The 18,286-nt window shown below is 56.8% G+C and overlaps 1 protein-coding gene across 2 annotated transcripts; it reads right to left on the minus strand.

Annotated features, from left to right (window-relative positions):
• Positions 1-105: 105 nt before the first annotated feature.
• Positions 106-17,865, minus strand: PRPF8 (pre-mRNA processing factor 8). 2 transcript variants are annotated; one of them, XM_058163884.1, is made up of 43 exons: positions 17,735-17,865; positions 16,733-16,847; positions 16,444-16,612; positions 15,347-15,511; positions 15,025-15,243; positions 14,424-14,636; positions 14,016-14,141; positions 13,727-13,832; positions 13,110-13,300; positions 12,853-12,972; positions 12,479-12,668; positions 12,131-12,250; positions 11,225-11,359; positions 10,711-10,840; positions 9,635-9,831; positions 9,335-9,541; positions 9,083-9,246; positions 8,648-8,774; positions 8,345-8,537; positions 7,924-8,111; positions 7,597-7,835; positions 7,052-7,198; positions 6,756-6,966; positions 6,549-6,665; positions 6,219-6,466; positions 5,956-6,135; positions 5,422-5,557; positions 5,127-5,296; positions 4,909-5,038; positions 4,626-4,772; positions 4,323-4,483; positions 4,011-4,202; positions 3,608-3,845; positions 3,394-3,522; positions 3,191-3,304; positions 2,898-3,071; positions 2,577-2,770; positions 1,935-2,174; positions 1,693-1,834; positions 1,240-1,380; positions 912-1,051; positions 613-815; positions 106-399 (listed from the first exon to the last, which is right to left on the minus strand). In XM_058163884.1, the coding sequence occupies exons 2-43, from the start codon at positions 16,830-16,832 to the stop codon at positions 245-247; spliced, it is 7,008 nt and encodes a 2,335-aa protein (XP_058019867.1). In that variant the 5' UTR covers positions 16,833-16,847; positions 17,735-17,865; the 3' UTR covers positions 106-244. The 2 variants fall into 2 exon arrangements, with proteins under 2 accessions (XP_058019867.1, XP_058019865.1); XM_058163882.1 differs by having other exon boundaries at positions 17,739-17,864.
• Between the last annotated feature and the right edge of the window lie 421 nt (positions 17,866-18,286).

Below are 18,286 nucleotides of genomic sequence, written 5' to 3' on the forward strand. Positions count from 1 at the left end.
TTTCCCCACCCCCCACCCCCCCACTTTCTGCCCTCCCCCAGAACTGAGCTCAGTCTTTTGGGAGGGGCTGAGCATCTGAGAGGTTCCACAACAGACACCTTTATAGTATACAAAATTTTATTAAACGACTGAAACCGCACGTGGACGCTGACACTATACAGAAACACTTCTTAGCACAAGCCCAATCGGATCAGGCCGGGGAGGGGGGAATCAAACGCGGGAGGGGGGGGAGAGAGCTTCCAGCTTAGGCATAGAGGTCCTCCCGGTCCGCTGAGTACACCTCCCCCTCCTGCAGAAGGGCGAAGTTGAGGAAGTGGGAGGGGCGATGGACCTCATGGTAGAACTCCTTCGGGTTGGCCAGCTGCAGCTCGTACTTCATGTTGGGGTCGTGCCGGACACCTGCAAGGGAGGAGAGTCCTGTTCCAGAGCCTGAAATGGGCAGGGACCCTCGGGGTGTGTGTGTATGTGGAGCCACAGAGGGGACAATGAAAGTGGTGCCCGCCCCACTCCTTCTGCCACTCCTTGGCCCCCACCAAGGGCAACAGGCAGGTTGCAACATCCAGGACCAATGGGTGGGGGTAGGTGGGAAGGACCCCCATCTCTCTCACTCACCCATGAAGTTGTAGTTCCAGGAACTCTGGCCCGGCACCATGAAGAAGCCCAGGAAGCGGTCCGAGAGCAGCATCTGCACCCGCTCATAGTGGGAGGGCAGGTAGCCCTTAGGGTTGTTGCCCTTGTCTGTGTTCTGCCGGCCCCACTCATAGCCGCTGGGTGTCAGTTTGTAGGCTGTCAAGGTGCAGGAGCCCGGAGTGAAGCTGCGGGAGGAAGGGCTGGTCAGCGAAGGGGGCCCATCGGCTCTGCTACTCCCTGCCCCACCCCCAGCCAACGAGTAAGTGAGCGCCCAGACTGACCTGCAGGTAATGATGATGGTCTTCTCCCCGTCCCAGGAGGGGTTCTCGGCCATGACTTTGGCGTGGGTGGTGACGTCTTGTGGGGAGAGCTGGGGAGACTCATTGGGCTGGGTGTGAATCCACCCCAGGGGCTCCATTTCCTATGTTTGGGGGAGAAGCCGGGGGGGGGCCGTGGGTCAAGCTGGGTCAAGCACACGGAGGCCCTGCCTACCTGCCCCCCTGGAGCGTTTGCAGAAAGACAGTAGTGCCCAACTGCCTCCTTTGGAGAAACGAAAGACCCCAGGGAACCCCACACATATACCTGCGGCACCCCAAAAAGATTACTTACCTTGAGGTACTCATGCTGGGGCAGCTGGCCGGGGAGGTGGACAGTCTGATGGGTTCCCCACTGAGGCACCATCACAATACACCGAATCTCTTTCACCTGGGGGTTGTCTGGGGGACTCACCCCATAGAGGTACCCTGCAATCTGGGGGGACAGAGAGGCCAGGTCACCCGGGTACTCACAACCAAGGGTCTTGGCAAAGGGAGAGGGGTCACGCTGCACTCAGCTGAAACTCGTGGGACGTGTGGAGGGACATCCGGGCTAGCACCTGCGCTCTTTGTGGCCCCCTCAGGCACAGCTCAGTCAAAGAGGCTCTGGGGCAAAGGTCAGTGGCCGTTTTGGCTTTCTCCTCCCTTTTCAAGAACCTACTCAAGTTGAAAACGTGATGCAGAAACAGATCTAAAACGGATCCATGGCAGGCAACCCCAGAAGGCAAGTGGGCAGCAGGGAGCACACCTGAGCTCGCAGGTCGGAGATGCAGATGAACTTCTTCAGGACATTCTTGGGCAGGATGTACGTGTAGCCGGTCTCTTTGATGTCATCCGAGGAGACGTAGATGTGGTTGGTGCGCAAGTGCAGGTTGGCCGCAGAGATGGCCCTGGGGGAGGAAGCGAAGGGCGTGACCGCCTGCGACAAGCAGCACCTGAGGAGGAGGGCGGGGAGCCAGCCCTCCCTCCCTCCGCACTTCCTCCACCCACCTGACCCGCCACTCGGTCTTGGACGAGAAGGTCTGGGTCTCATAGTTGCTGGTGGTGGAGGTGATGATCTCGTCGCCGTGCTTGTTGACTGTCCGCGTTTGGGTGGCTGTCAGCTGGCTCTGCTCCTTGGTCTGTTTCTCGATCTCTGCGATCTGCTGCCGCTGCTGGGAGGGGGCCGAGATCTCCATGCCGAGGATGATGTCCCGGATCTCGGACTGGGTCAAGGAAGCCACATTCACACTGGCAAAGAGCGAACAGGACAGGACAGGTTGGCAGACCGAAGCCTTCAGAGCCTTTCCGTCAGGGCTTTGGGGCGCTGGCAAAGATTCCCCCCAGCCTCAACCTGGCAGGCAGGACAGGGCCCTCCTCCACGCCAAGGGAGGTCAAGAGAGCCACCTGGCCACCTAGCAATAGCAATAGCACTTAGACTTATATACTGCTTCACAGTACTTTACAACTCTCCCTAAGCAATCATATCGCCCCCAACAACCTGGGTCCTCATTTTACCGACCTCGGCAGGATGGAAGGCTGAGTCAACCTTGAGCTGGTGAGATTTGAACTGCCAAACTGCAGCTAGTAGTCAGCTGAAGTAGCCTGCAGTGCTGCACTCTAAGCACTGCGCCACCTTGGCTCTCAACCTACTTGTTCTTCTTGCCGTAGTCGGCCAAGATCAGGTCCTTCAGCTGCACCTCCACTTTGATCCACTCCTCATCTGTCAAGGTGGGCCAGATGTGGTGAGGCTCGGTGATGGTGGTCTTGTCCGGCTTCAGGATGACTTTGGCTCGATCGTTGTTGACATGCAGTGCCCGTAGGATGAGGATCAGGCGGGAAAAGGCCTGGGAGGGGAGTAACGTGATTGGCATCCCACGCCCACCCGGGGGAAGAGCAGAGGCCGCTTGGTGTCCAGCCACACTCGGCCCATCGAGCGTGCCCATGTCCATGTGGGAACAGCAGGTGGCTCACCGTGTAGGAAGAGATAGTCTTCAGCCAGTCATCATAAAGGTTGAAGAGGACCATCTGGGGTTCGGTTGCCTTCAAGATGAGGTCCCCAAATTTCTCCACCTTCAGGCAGGCCTGGAAGGGTAGCTGCAGCTCCGAGCCTTTGATCACAATGTTGGGGAAGTCCAGCAAGTGCACCTGTTGGAGGAGATTAGGGGTCCCACTGGTGATTGTCCGGAGCTCCAGATTACAGCCACAGAGGGAGGAGGAGGCGCCTCCCTCTCATCCTCCCTCTCCTCTCCTGCCCCTCGGCCTACCTCCAAAGGGTCCAACATGCCCTTCCGGGTGACGATAATCTGCTTGGGCTGCTCCTCCACAGGCAGGGACCGGATCAGAGCCGCCACCTCCTCTGCCGTCTTCCACTTGGCCAGCTGGCAAGAGAGGAGGCAGCAAGGGTATGAGAGGGGCTTCCCTTCCTACCCCAAGAGAAGAGGGCAAGGGGGCTGGCCCAAGACCTTACCTGGCCCAAACGCTTTTGCCCAGCCCAGACAGAAGTGTGGATGATCTTCAAGAAGAGCTGCCCGGTCCGAGGGTTGAAGATGAAGATGGCCCCATTGATTGGTTTCGTGGTCAAGTTCCCCTCAAAGGTCTGGAAAAAGCTGCTGCTGATCAGGAGGCGCTCAGCTCCTCCCTTGCCCTCCACCTGTCAGAGAGGGGGAGCCCAGAGTCCTCACCTTGTGGATGGTGACCCTGTAGACATTGGTGTCGTCCACAAACCAGATGATCTGGTTGGAGAAGAGCTCCCCATAGTTCTGCGAGGACAGGTAGGGCTCAGTGGGCTCCGAGGAATAAAGCTGCAGCCCCTTGCGGATCCGTTCCCTCAGCACGTACAAGGCGGGATTGGCTTTCATAATCTTGGCCATGGCCTGTTGGATCAGCGGCTTGCTTCCGGGGAACCAGTTCCCGTAGGCGCTGAGAGGAGGGCAGGGAACAGAATGAGTCCTGGAGGGCCGGACCTCCGCCCCCCACCCCCCAAAAGAACCTGACTCATCCAGATGTGGCCCAAAAGTTTGACGCCACGCCCTGCTTTCTGCGGCTGATCCACCGAGCCTGCCAGATCCCTGCCCACCTCCTCACCTGTGCAGGTTGTAGGCCAGGTCAATGGCAATGAGGACCCCAGTGGGGGAGGGGTAGATGCTCATGTTGTCCGTCGTGTAGTCCAGGAACTTTGCCCTGGCGTAACGCTCAATGTCGTGTGAATCATAGTCTCCCCAACGCAGCTGGATGTCGATCCAGTACTTCTGGGTGGTGGTGCTGTCCATCACGTCCCTGAGTAGCAGTGGAAGAGGAGGAGGAGGAAGGGTGGGAGGCCATCAGCATGGGAAAAGCAGGCAGAAGGGGGCCTGGGGAGGAGCGCCCGTCTCCCACTTCCAACCCCAGTGGGCTTACTTGGAGTCTGCCAGCAGGGAGGGCCGGGAGACGTTCCACTTGTAAGAGGCGAAGAGAAGGATGTCTGCACAGGAGGAGTTCATCTTATAGGACTTCCTGGGGTGGATGGTCTCCTTCTGCACTGTCTCAATCTCCAAGGCGTCCAGCTCCTGATCAAACACCTGGAACCGGCGGAGAGGGAGGGAGGTTGGGAGCGAGTGGGAGGGGGACCCAAACCCCTGGCCTGCAGGAGCTCAGCCACCTGAGGCTGCTTGTTGGGGGACTCCAGGGAGCTGGGCTGGGGGAGACCCAAAGGACCCTCACCTGGCAGAGGTCCATGACAATGCTTTCGTGGATCTTCTGCCACAAGTGAGCCCGGAAGATCTGGATCAGGGAGATCTTCAGCGTGGGGATTTTGCCATGCATGAAGATGCCAGTCAGGTCCAACTGCACCTGGAAGCCCACATACACCTGCCGGAGGGAAGGGCAAGGGGGGTGAGGCCTCCTCGAGTCTTAGCCCAGAGGCCCTCTTCACACTGACCCCCAAAGCCCTGCCAGCCCAATCCCAAAGGGCACATCCGCTGCACCGGATGGGAGTGTGACTCACATTGGCCCTGTTGATGGTGGGAGACCACCAGAGGGTGAACCTCCGGTTAGGGATCTGGTTGAGACCCGAACGCTGGGCGTTGGTCAGCTTCTTCCACTTCATGGACTCCTCAAAGCCACTGGCTTTTTCCCTGGATGGACAGGAGAGCAGGACCTGTCACGCCAGGAGGTGCCCGCAGCCCCCACTCCCCGAAGGCCATGGCACGGGGTGATCCTTACCAGAAGAGCCCCTCCCAGGTGGGGAAGTAAGTGCCCTTGAAGAGTGTGTGCTCCAGGATACCCTCCACCCCGCCCAGGGCCTGGATCATGTCCGTGCGGTAGTTGTTCAGGTTCCAGAGTTTCCCGTCGTGGCGCTGGTGGGTCCACCAGAAGGGGTTCTGCTTTAGCACCTGGAAGGGAGTGGGAGAGAGAAGGGGGCCTTGGGAGGAGCTGCAGAGCCCTGGGAGCCTTGTGAACTTCCACAGCACCCGCTACCAGGAGGGGGCATGTTGGGGGGGAGAGGGAGAGGGCAAACCTGGTACTGCTTGAAATCCGTCCTGACTCTCCAGCCCTTGTCATAGGCCAGCGTGTGCCGGTCCTTCTGGAAGAGTGTGTTGATGCGTGGGATGCCTCTGTCCCACGAGTCCTCCAGGTCCTCCAGGGTCAGGCGCCTGAGACAGGGAGAAGGGGCCAAGGTTGGCTAAACCAAAGGCCACCTGATCTCAACACAGGCCTCACCAGGCCCAGGGTGGACCCAGCAGCTGCATTCACACGGTCCACTGTCTGGTCCCTTTTAAACCTGGCCTAACTGTTTCTGGGCCTGGCACAATCTACAGAACCAGCCCATTTGGTTTGCTTCTGGTTACTGTGCTGACCCAGAACACGGATGAATCCAAGAGCTCCTTTAAAGACAGCGTGCAAATCTGGCCTTAGCATTATGGTGTAAGGGCCATAAAAGCCACCCCAGGAGATGATCACCCAGCCGGAACTCTCCCTGCGGTCAGGTTTTTTCTCCTCCTCCTGGCAAGTCTGACCAAGGGTCCACCTTCCCCCACTCCCAGCAACCTACCTGTTCTGAGCAATGGCCTCCTGCCGCTTGAGGGCGTATTCGGCCCAAACTCGCTGGGAGTCGATGAATTCACTCTCCCACGGCTGGATGTACCGATACAGATTGGGGATCAGCTGGTCCTCCTCGTGGCTCATCCCGGACCGGAAATGAGTGATGCCCACATCTGTCTGCTTGGACCACCTAAGGAGCAAACCCGACTTACTCAACCCAGGGAGCTGAGGCCAACTGACCCTACCCAGCAGACCGGGCAACCACCTTCTTACCTGAGGTCAGACTGAGGGATCAGGACGTGGCCCATGGACAGCATGCCCAGTCCCCCGAGCTCCTTGGGGGTATAGAAGACCACGGGTGGGAAGCGGCTGGGCATCTTGGAGTTCAGGCCAATCTTGATCCGAGTCTGGATCTTGTTCTCACACTTCACCAGCAAGTCCAGCAGCTCCTGGGTGTTCACTACAGCCTCTCGGAAGTAGGTCATTAAGCCGATCAGGGCTGTGTTCCACTTATTCACGATCTGCCAGCAGAAGGAGACAGGACGGGAGCTCAGGTACTCTTCTTGCCAGTGCCTGAATTGAGACCACCTCCCTCCTCCCTACCTTGGTGAAGGTGGTGGAGCCCGAGGCCATCAGGATCTGCCTGACCCGGTTGTGGAACCGCTGCATGGACTCATCATCCACTCTTAAGAAACATTGTGCGGTGCGTTCCTTGGTCACCTATGAAAGCAGAGAGCAATGAGCATGGGGGATGGCACTTTGTCAGACACCCCTCCCCCGGAAGCAAATACCTCTCCAGAGGCCACCCACCTCATTCTGCAAGTTCCACACGCCGTCCTTGTGGGTGAACTCTTCATAGCTTGTCCGGCACTTGGGCAGGATGCGACACTCAAAGCCGCACATGTTGAACAGCAGGTTCGGGTTGTCCTTACTGTACACAGACACAAAGCTGTTCTCCCACTGCACCGTGGTGACAGAGCGCGGCAGCCTGTTCTTGATGTCCCAGAAGACAGCACGGCCCCTGCCAGGGAGAAGCACCGAGTTTATGGGTTGGCCCCCCAGTCTTTGCCCCTCCAGGGCAGCCACCCTGCCAGCCACACGCTCACAGGTTAACGTCATGCTTCATGAGGCGCATGCGAGCGTCACGAGGCCAGCACTTCTTGTTGTTGTAGCCCACAATATTCTCGTTGTTTGGATCCGGGTGCTCAGTCAGGTAGCGCTGGATCAGGTCCCTAGCCTCATCTGCGGTGAACCTGCAGAACGGCAGTCCAGAGGCATCAACTCTCTCCACGCGCTGTCCCTGGAGATGGGGACGGGGGTGGGGCCCAGGACAGGTGTACCGCCACTGGTCTGTCTGTGAGACTCCCAAGCTGACCAAATACCCCAACCCAGCCCTGGGACTACAAGCAGGCTGCTTCCAGCTTGTTGGATAGGCAAAGCAGCCTAACCAGCCACTGAGAATCAACGTGGACAGAGCAGGATTGCGACATCTCTTTAGCCCATGATACCTGGTCCCTGCCAGGACACAGGTCCCTCCTCACGAGGGCCACCCACACTCAACTGGTGGGAAATGGGCAATGTGGGGAGGTGTCTCAAATCACAGCAGTGCTGTCCCTGCCAGGCATGCCAAGTGCCCCCCCTCCATTCGAACCTGAAGAAGATGTGGATGCGGTCGATGTATCTGCAGAATAAGCGTATTGGGTGGGCCACCTCTGTGGCCAAGTCTTGGAAGCTGAGGAAGTCGTTGGGCATCTGCGGGGGGCCAGCCATCTCACTGGCCCGGTGCAGACCAAGCACCAGCAGATCCATCACCAGCCCGTAGTACTGGACAATGAAGGAGGCGAACTGCAGGCCCCGGATGATCCCATAGGAGTTGGTGTGGTTCATGTCCTGGGCGGAAAGAGGGAAGCTGGAGAAGAGGGTCAAGGGTGCCTCCAGGGTCACGCCTGCGCCAGGACCAGCAGCCAGCTCAACCTACCTTGTAGTTGATGACCACGTTGTTCTTAGCTGTCATGTAGTCAGCGATGTTGTGGTCAACAATGAGACGCAGTAGCCTGTTAAGCAGCGTCAAGTCAATCTTCTCGTACATCTTCTCAAAGCGGGACTCGAGCATCACATTGCACTCCCCTTCGCTGGTCTCCCACACGTCCTGCAGGTTATTAATTCCTGGAAGCCACCAAAAACATGTCAGGAGATTGCAAGGGAGGAAGGGCCCCCTTTGCATCCTGCAGCGATCAGGGCACGTCTTCTCAGCCATCCTGAAATAACAATAGATGCTCCCAGCCTGGACCATCCTGCTCTTTCCTCCCTCCGGAACAACCCATCACTGCCTCTCAATTTAGGTCACCCAGTCTTAGGAAGAGGTGGCTTCACCAGTGAGACCCTACACCGAGACTCACCTTGGCACCACTTGTATACTAGCAACGGAGGGGGCTCTGTGTCAGCTGGCTTGATCCATGGAGGGAAGAGACGTCTCTTGTCTGCCTCATACCACAGGTATTGGTCCAGGTAGGCATCTGTAATCTTCTCCAGGGGCTCCACGTCATAGACAGGGACCAGGTGGCTGTAGAGGTCCATAAACTCAATGCCCACCTGGCCAAGGAAAACGCTGATCAGGACTCGCACATCAAGCCCTCGTAAGCAGCCACGCACTGGTGCGAAACGCTTGACCAAGGCTGCCCTCTCCTCTTGCCGAGGCTCACCTCCTTGAAGGCTCGCTGAGTCAGCAAATGTCGCTTGATGCGTGAAAGGGCCTCGTGAGGGTTGTCATAGGCCTGCTCGATCAGGCCCAGCTCCTCCCGCTGGGACTGGTTCAGACGAGACTTCACACTGGAGGAAGGAAGTGAGGTTTGGGAGAGCAGCTCAGATCCCTTCAAAGAGAGCTCCGTGAAGCAAGTCAGGTAAACAAGGAGGCAGGTGAAGCCAGTAGGATCTCCTGCCACATGAACTACCAGACATAAAAGAATGCACTCACGGCCCAATAAGCTCAGCATGGGAAAGAGTTGGAGTAAAAACAAGTAAGGCCTTTTCACAAACGAGTGTTTGGGTGCTGCGCTGAGGGATGTTGAGCACCCCACCACCCCTCAGCATTGCACATCCCCTCCCTCCCAACTGCAGCCTCTCCCTCCTCAGGGTACCTGTAAGCCTCTTTCAGCCTCTCCAGGGCCAAGATCAGAAGCTTGGTGTCGTGCTTGTAGGAGAGGGGAGGGAAAGGGATGGGGGAGAAGCGCCGACTCTCCAGCCAATGCACCGTGGTGGTGTAAACGGCCACAGCCTCCTCTGCGGTGATGTATGGACCATCCTGCAGACAAACCACAGCAGGATCAAAGCCAGGCTGCCCACGGCAGGCCGGTCTGCCTCTCCTAGTGAAGGCACAAGGGGCTGCCCACCTTCAGATAATTGTGCTGCCTCTCCTGCTCAGCCTTCAGGTAGAGGCGAGTCAGGCGGCCCAGGTTCTTCTTGCAGACCGTCTTATCCACAGTGGCCCCGCGGCGGATGCGCTCCCGGTTGTAATGCGCTGTGTTGGTCCACCAGTCTGCTTTGGCCTTCACATACCGCAAGATCATGTTCTCAATGGGAGTTGGCAGTCCTGGGACCTGCAGTGGGACAGGAGGGAAAGGAAAAGCTGGCCCAACCTGAATGGCTGGCCCCATGCAGAGGGAAGGGAGGGAGGGAGGGAGGGGACTTGCCTTCCAAGGGATATTGGCCTTCCAGCATCGCCAGGCTTCACTCAGGTGCTGCAGGATGGTCCGGGCCTTGTTCTGCTTGATCCCCTCGGGCATCATGTCCAGGATGTCGTGCATCACTGCCGCCCGCAGCTCCAGGTCAAAGTGAGACTCTACCCGCTGCTTGGTGACAGTCTTGGCTACCCCCTTTGAGTGGCGGCCTGGAAAGAAGGGTGGGAAAGATTCCCTGGGGGGTCACTCCCTGGACCTTCTGGGAGGCCACTGGATATCCCCAGGACAGCAGAAAAGCTCTCAGCTTTTCTAGGATTCAAGGTTAATTTGAAAGGACTTTGATTTTTAAAGTTAAAGTGATCAACTACAGCACAGAAGTAGCAGGGGAAATGGGTGAAAATTGCACTGACTTGTCCAGCCGAGACAGAATTTTTTTTGGCCTGGAGACGCAGTGTCCCCAAGATGAAATTTATCCAGCCAGGATTCAGATCGAGTTGCTTGGCTGGTCTTGTGCATCACCACTTCAATCATCACCAAATATGCTACCCATCTGGGCCAGCAGTGAAGGTAGGAATTGGGGACACTACTCCCGAGGAGTCCTCCTTGTTCCTGAGTGGCCAATTCATCTAGAGCAGTGGGAGAGGTCAAGCCCAGGGATCTCCACTAGGGAATGCCAAATGTTTTGGTCTTCTGTCTCCTGTTGCTGAGCGTCATAACCACTAGGGTAGACCACCCCCTACCTTGGGGTGAAGCTATTCATATAAATCTCTATGCCAGGCAGGAGAGCCAGTGGGGCATGGGACCTAATGCCTAGGAGCTATTGGGATCCGGCTGGGGAGGAGGTGTGAATTTGGAAGCCAACTGTTTCCTAACCTAAGTAGTTCCTGTGAAACTTCTGAAGGATTAATAAAACTTCAGGAAACCTTTCCAGAAAAAAAAACAAAAAACCACAGAATCACAAACGACCGAAAACTATTTGAGGATTCACAAGTGGGACATTTCTCTGACAATCATCTCGTTTCCCCCCAGGATCCGGCTGCTCAAGGAATGACCTGACTTAACCCAGCTAGAAGAGAGGCTCTGCTTACCTTCAAACTGCCTGGCCAGGAGGTTCCCGAGCCACCGCTCCAGCAGAGGCGTAATTCCTCGCATGAAGAAGAGCCATACACGCCAACCTGGAGCCCAGAAACCACAGCCAGGGCCCTTCCCTACCGGCCCCTGGACAAGGGAAGGAAACGCTGAATCAGTTTCACAGGAGCAACCAGACACAGCCTGGCACCCAAGTACCCTCCCTCACAACTGCCAGAAATGGAATAGGATCTCCTGACTTGTGGGTCCCAGGCCGGTCCATAGGATTCACCTGCTGCAGTGCCCGTATGTCAGAAAAGGCTCCCCCCCCACTTGAACCCAGGTTGACCTGCTGGAAATTACTGCCAGCAGAGCGGTTCCAGAGATGCGACTCTACTACAGGTTAACGATTCTGCACTCCAGCAATTTAATTTTTTTTTTTTTTACAGAATATTATTTCCTGTAAATTGGCGAGTCTCTTCTCTTGGGATGGCAGCCAAGGCTCAACCTCCCCAGCAGCTCAGCTGCACTCACTGTGTTGAAGCGGTAATAAATGAGGTGCTTGAGGTCTTTGCACATCCGGATCTGCCTCATCAGCTTGTATTTGTACCGGTACATCCCAGTCAGCTGCCCCACATGAGCAAAGATGTACTGGAGGCCATCTGCCAGCTATGGGGAGAAGCAGCAGGTGTTGTGGTCCGCCAGCAGCCTGCAGAGCTGGCAGCAGAGTCAGACAGTAATGAGGATGAGGAAGAGGAAGAGGAAGAGCATGGGCCAGTCCTGGAGGCTGGGGAAGGCCCGGATGAGGGCTCTGCGTCGGAGGCTAAGGTGTGGCCAGGGCCATCAGAGAGTGAGGTGCGGACTCCAGAGCTGCCAGAGACTGACAGTAGTGAGGCAGAGGAACAGGAGGAGCCTGTTCCTAATGCACGCATGTGAAGAGCAGCTCAAGCAAAGAGGACGACTCGGGAGTAGGGCCAAGAGATGATTGGCCCCTCCCATAAAGCTTAAAAACAGACCAGCAATGGCGTTTGGGCTTTGCCGGAAAACAACGTTGATAGCTTCATCTTCTTGCATTTATTCTGTATCGGTGTCTTCTGAACTTTTACCAAGAAAGGCCTTTGGCAGTTTGCCTAATTGGACCAAAGTTGGTGATAGGACTGAGGAATTTGTGTTGGGAGGAATTTGCTTTAATTTAGTTGAACTACACTGAGAATGAAGTAATTCTCAGCTATTCGAATAAAATTTGTTTGTTTTTACACTGATTGAGTTTCCTACTTACCTACTGGGGCCTGGGTCACAACAGCAGAGCTGAGACACCCAGCTCAGGGTTCAGCTGGGGGGTGGGATGTTCCTGGGTGCTCTCTGGGCCGGTGGGCGGGGTTTGCAATGTGCTACAGGGTCTCTCAGGGCCCCAGCATTCAATAGGATGGTGCCACCCACCTGGAAGGCATCCACATTTCCTAGCCTGTACTGGACGTGGCTGTCCACCACCAGCTTGGTCAAACGCAGCACCTCCCGGCACAGGTGGAAGGCATTGCCAAAGCGAGACTTCTTCCTTTCCTACCAAATGAGAGGAGAGACCCTGAGCAGCATAGCGAGGGGATGGGGGGAGAAGCAGGGAACCCAGAGGACGGGAGGGCAGTCCAGCAGGGACAGTCTCAGCATCTTCCTTTGCCCCCCTCCCTACCCCACGGGCACAGTTGCCTGAAAGCAGCACTGGTGAGGGATGCGCACGGCAACATGAGGGCTTTACAGCTCCCTGCTAAGGACAAGGGAAGGGGGAGGCACCTTAGTGGTGAGGGTCTTGACGGGCTTCAGGTTGAAGTTGTAGTCCAGGTGGAGGTAGTTGAGGTTCTTGCGGTGGATCAGAAGGTTGAGCATGTTGTAGCCCTGGCGGCAGACCTGCAGCCCCACCTCCACCCAGTCCAGCTTGGTGGACTGGAAGAACTTGGTGGCCTTGAAGGAGCGGAAAAGGTACCTGGGGGCAGGAGACAAGGGGGGCTCTGGGCGGGCACACTGGACCAGACATTGCGTCGCCAGGTCCCCGCTCTCACTTGTACCCACCAGCCAGTCTGGGCTGCCACCTCCTCCCAAGGGGCAGGAGACCCCAAGAGTGAGCTGGGGGGGACTGGGGGGCTTCTTTCCCAGAGCCCCCCACTCACCTCTTCTTCTGTGCCTTGGGGGGCCTGTGCTTGAGCGCGTTCAAGACGTAATACTTCAGGAGCTTCTGGTAAGAGACCCGCACCTTCACAGGCTGCCCAGCAGGGCAGTGCTCTCGGTACCTGAGAGCCAGGGAGGGGGAAGCTGTGAGTTCTCAGCCTGCCCAAAATTAGAGCAGAGCCCTAGATTCAGCCAAGGCTGGAAGTGAGAAACAGAGCAGCCATAAGGGGCCTTCAGACGGAAATGGGGCTACACTTACCAGTTCTTGACCAGAGGTATGTCGAGGGCTCTCCGGGTGCGGCCAGAGCGCAAGTTAAAAGGCCGTGGTGCCCAGAGCAAGGCAATGCCGTTGGCCGTGTTGTCCGTGTAAAGAGGGGTTTCTTTGAGGAAGGGCTCCACAAACTCTGGCAGCTCAAACTCCTCGTCGTCATCAGGGAGCGGCTCCTGGCTCTGGGAGGATCAGAGGTGGTCACAGATGCCCCCAAGGGAGCTCACGTCTGCTAGAAAGGGGGCCAGTCGGCAGCCATCGAGAGCCGGAGGAGCCCAGGACCAAGGACTACCTCCCCCTTCAGACGTCCCTCCAGACGGTCGAGCAAAAAGCCGCAGACAGGGCAGAAGGTTCCCTGCAAGCCACCCTCCTTTCAGCAGTCCTGGTCCCATTCTTCTGAATTTTATCAAAATGAGCATATCCCCCTTATTCATTTGTTTTAGTCCCTCACGATGGCTGTTCTATCACTCAAACTATTCCTTGAAGTCATTGCTGCTTGTATGTTGTATTTTCATTTCTACGTGGAAGACCCTCCAGGTTCCATCCAGAGATGGAAGTGGGCAGGAACAGAAATGCAGGCTTTTACATACATACACCCATGGTCTCACCTTAACTGAATGTCTGTGTGAAATGGGGTTAATGAGGGGATCAAAGTAGAAAGCTGGCAGGTCTGGATCCTCTGTTTTGATGAAGACCACATTGGGGGTATGATACCTGCAGAGGACGAGATGCTGTTAGGACCAGGACACCCCCTCCTCCCAAAAAGAGCTTCTCCAGGTGTTGCCATCGCCTGAACTGAATTTAACGTCAACTGAACCCACCCCCTCAGGGTAGGGCAACCTAGCCCTCTCCCCTCCTTCTGCTCTCCCTCCCCCAACCAGCCTCAGCCGATCTCACCAAGTGAGGTGGACGTGGTGGGGAAGATTGTTGTAGAGGTAGGGGAAGGCAATCTTGTACTCGGTCCGGATGGGCTGCCGGATGATGATCTTGTTGATGTCATTGAACTCATTCCAGTCCTCATCCCTTTGAAGCCGGAAGAGGAAGAGCTGTCTTGGGAGGGGGCCACTCGGAGAGGATCTCAGGCAGTGTCCCCCCACCCCCGTCCCAGCAGTGGTCAAGGGATCCACTCTCTCTCTCACACACATCCTTGAAGGTTTCAGGCTCTTTTTCCCAAACCAATCCACCCAACTGACCATGTCCCATTCTGATCGTCACTCAGCGGCAACAAGGGGAGGTCCAGCAAGCAAGCCCCGCCCAAAAACTGCCCCTCCCCAACGCCCGCAAGGCAAAGTCTCTGTAACTCACTGCAGGTTGATGTCCCGAACCAGGGGCTCAAACTTGGGCCCCCCCGGGATGGCCATGTTGAGGGCCTTGGAGGTGAAGAAGGCCTTCAGGTCGAAGAGGTAGAAGTAGTTGTCGTCCACGAGATCCGTGAGGAGCTGGTTGGCCAGGCGGTAGAGGGTGGACATCATGGGGAGGGTGAACTGCCATCGCTGGTAGGTGGAGCCGTTGACGTATCTGCGGGCCCAGAAGAGGCAGGGAGTCCCCAGGAAGGCTTTAGCAATTGCCCTTCCCCACAAAGCCTTTGTTCTGCATGCGAGAACTGAGAGTCCCCTGGGAGTGGGTTATTTCCGCAGCTCTTCTGAACCCTCCACGAGGTCAGAGCATGAACTGCAGAGACAGAAGACGGCTTCCCTCCTGAAAGCAGGAGGCGCCCAGGACCCTTTCGCTGACACAGCAAAGGAGATGCATACCCTGCTCCGGGTTCAAGCTCCCCCACCTCAGGTCTGGGAGCTGGAACCCCATCAGTTCTTCAGCCGGAAATGGAGAGGGATACTTGGCACCATTTCTTACTCCTCCCCCATCCCCGTCCCCCCAATGGAAGGGAATGAGTAGGGATACGTACTTGCGGCTATCTTTCAGGGGCTGGTGGTCATAGAACCAGTCCAAGACGGGAGCGTCTTCCTCTGGGTCCAGCTCCAGCTGGATGGCCTCCAGGGGCTCCACATCCAAGATGTTGTCTGCGTAGTCGAGGGGGGGCTCTTCATCATCAAAGGGCGGGAAGCGCATTCGCTTGAAATGCCGCCTGTCCCTCTTCTCCCGCCTCATCATGATCCACATGGACCTTGGGATGCATCCGATGCCAAGAATCAGCCACGGCGCAAGGCCAATTGCGGCCAACCTGCCCGCCCCTCTCCCCCAAGTGCCAGCTGTGGAGGCTCCCTTACCCCCACTGGGCGATGTACACCGGCTCGATCACCCACGGGATCTCGTTCACAAAGGAAATGGCCCCGGTGATATGATAGAGGACAGGCACATCCCGGATCTGCTCCCAGGGCATCGGCATGTTCTCTAGGAGTTTCAGAACTGCATGGGGCATGTACTTCAGGGCCCTGGGAGGGGGGAAAGGGGAGAAGCACATGGTACCCACTGCTGGATTCCAGTTGGCCAGCACAGTCTTCGCAGCAATACAGGGGAGGATTGGCAGAAAAAGTCTGCTCAGCTACCAGAGTTTAATTCTCAAAATATGCAGGAATCTCACTGCAAGATACAAGCCCTAGGACCTACAAATCCCCTTCAGTCTAGCCTGGTGGGTGGGAGAGAATATAATTTTGGCTTTGGAAAGTGAGAAGAGAGCAACAAACTATTACAGGAACAGACAACTCCACTGTGAGAAAAAACTCAAAATAATGCTGTCTCAATTTTGTCTGATGTAAGGGAACTCTGGTTTTCAAGGTTCTGCTATTCTAGCCTACAACAATACAGCACGTTCCTAGAGCCTCTGCTGCTGCTTCTTGTCCGATCTCAAAGTCTGACATCTATCGTGATGCCTCATCTGAAGAAGTCAAGGCAAAGTACCGCTGGCCCTTGCAGCAAGAGATTCCTGGGAGCCAGGGCTCCAAGGGAATCCTTAAGATTCTCACCCGAGTCCTGCTGAGACTGCCCAGGGGCCACCTGCAAGCCCCCTCAGGCTCATACCCTGAGAAGAATCTGAAACTGTGTGACTAGCTCGCCCTCTCCTCTTCCTCTTCTAGGGCTGCAAGGCCGCATCCAGATCAGCAGTGCCTTTTAGGAGACTTAGCAAACTGTTCAAGACAGGAAGTACAGGGTATCTTCTGGGGTTCAAACTGCTGCGAGCTGAACCACAGCACTCAACCTGACCACCCACAGCATCTAATGGGCAGAGTCAAGCATCCACCCCCCCAACAATGCTCTTCATCCTGAGATGTCCTCAATGAAAACACTGTGCTGGAAATGCGCACAACTCAGACAAGCCTCCCAACGTCCCAGCCCAAGCAACCCATGGCGTTTTCCCAAGTCTCACCCCAAATACACTCGCTTGTCATGACGGAATTTCCTGTTGGTCATGTCTCCATGATCACGGATGATCTTCCTCACGTGTTCAGGTGGCATGTCCTCCTTCTGGGCATCCACAAAGCCAAATTTCCTCTTTTCGGCATAGCGCTTTGCCTGCAACTGCTGCCATTTGCGGGCTAAAAAGAGAGAAAGAGAAAAACCCAGCATGAAAGCCTCTTCACTCAGCCCCTGGTATTCCCCCCACCCAAACGCTGGCATGGGAGCAGTGGGGACAAAACCTCGTCCCATGACTGTACCTTTCTCCTGCAATTTCTCCTCCGACATGTAGTCGGGCAATGGAGTCAAGGGTGTAGGCATTGGGGGGCAAGGGCCCCGGAAAGGAAAGACTCCTGCCATGGTGAGCAATGCAACCTGGGGAAAAGAGCAGAGATAACCTCTGACTCAGGGAAAGGCACAGGCAACTCCTGGAGAAGCAGAAGCAGCACAAGCAAGTCATGTGGAATTGCAGAGAAGACACAGCAGCAACAGTGCCTTGGGGACTTAATCTAGAAAACGTCTGTAGGGGGATAAATAATATTATACAAAAGCACAGAACCACCACGAAGACCAAAGATAACCAGTCACCCCGCAGTCACATTCACCCACAAAGCTTCAGAGAAGGAAGGCAGTTGCTTCTTCACAGCTGACCCCCTCTTTCCTCTTTCTGCGCCAACTCAGAACTCCGGATGGTTTCCACCAAGGGACCTTATAAAAAGGACCATAGGTTGTATGGTGATAAGGATCATGAACATGAAAACTCCCAAGGCAAGTGGCGCTGGACTAGGGACCTTCTTTCCAGGCTCTTGACCTGCTTCTCCCCACGTCTCTCTCTCTGCGCGCAGGAAGGACACCAAAAGGGACCGGCCAGGAACATCTCATCTCCTAGGCAGCCTGAGGGCGACTGGGCCGCATCGGTGGACTTTCCGGGGGCGACCAAAACAGCATCAGCAGCCGCCTCCTTGCCGAGAATAGACCGGGGAGAAGGGAGGCGGTTTGCGGCTTTCAGGGCCAGCCGCCCTTCCGGCGCTCCCCAAGGACTCACTGGCGAGCCCTCCCGCCCCCAAAACAGGCCTCCTTCCTTCCATCCTCCGAAGCCCAAGACCCGCCTGGTCCCTCAAGGGAAGTGGGAGAGGCGGGCTTTCGGGAAGCCAAGGAGGCCGCGGCGGCCTGGCGGCGGGACGCAGATCAGCCCAGAAATCAGCTGCGGCCCAGACGGGCGTCCAAGGAAGGGACCTGGGGAGGGAAGGGGAGCCCCGCACCTGCCTTCCCCTCGCGAGGGCTCCGGGCCCCGCCGGCTCCGACCAGGGACTCCCTTCGCTCCTCCGCGCCAAACTCCGCTAATGGCGGCGGCGAACACCGCTTTGCACGCTCCCCGCCGAGAGTGCGCGTGCGCAGGCCTCCGAACCGGATGTGAAGGCGGCTACATGATTGCCTGTGACCAATCAACGCCGGCTCCGAAGGACGGTTTTTCTCCGTTCGCCTAGGAAACGATCGGAGCCCTTCCGGTGTCGACTGCGGGGGCGAGCATGGCGGGGGCGGTTGGTCCGTGGATCCGTTAGCCCCTCCCCCCCTTTCGGCCCGGACTCCTCGCGTTGGACTGTCCGGGGGCTCGTGGCGGCCCGTCGCCCTCATTCCCGCCCCCCGCTTCGAACAGGTCCGGTCTCCCTTGGGAGTCCCACGAGCGGCGATCGAGCACCGCCCCCGCCAGGCGCCAGAAGCAGCAGGACAGGAGTTTGTTCAAAACAGATCAGCCCAACCGATCTTGCTTCGTTCTTTGACAAAGGGACCAAATTAGGGGACCAGCCAAATGC

The sequence above is a fragment of the Ahaetulla prasina genome, chromosome 1 (assembly GCF_028640845.1).
Source record: "Ahaetulla prasina isolate Xishuangbanna chromosome 1, ASM2864084v1, whole genome shotgun sequence".
Lineage (NCBI taxonomy): Eukaryota > Metazoa > Chordata > Lepidosauria > Squamata > Colubridae > Ahaetulla > Ahaetulla prasina.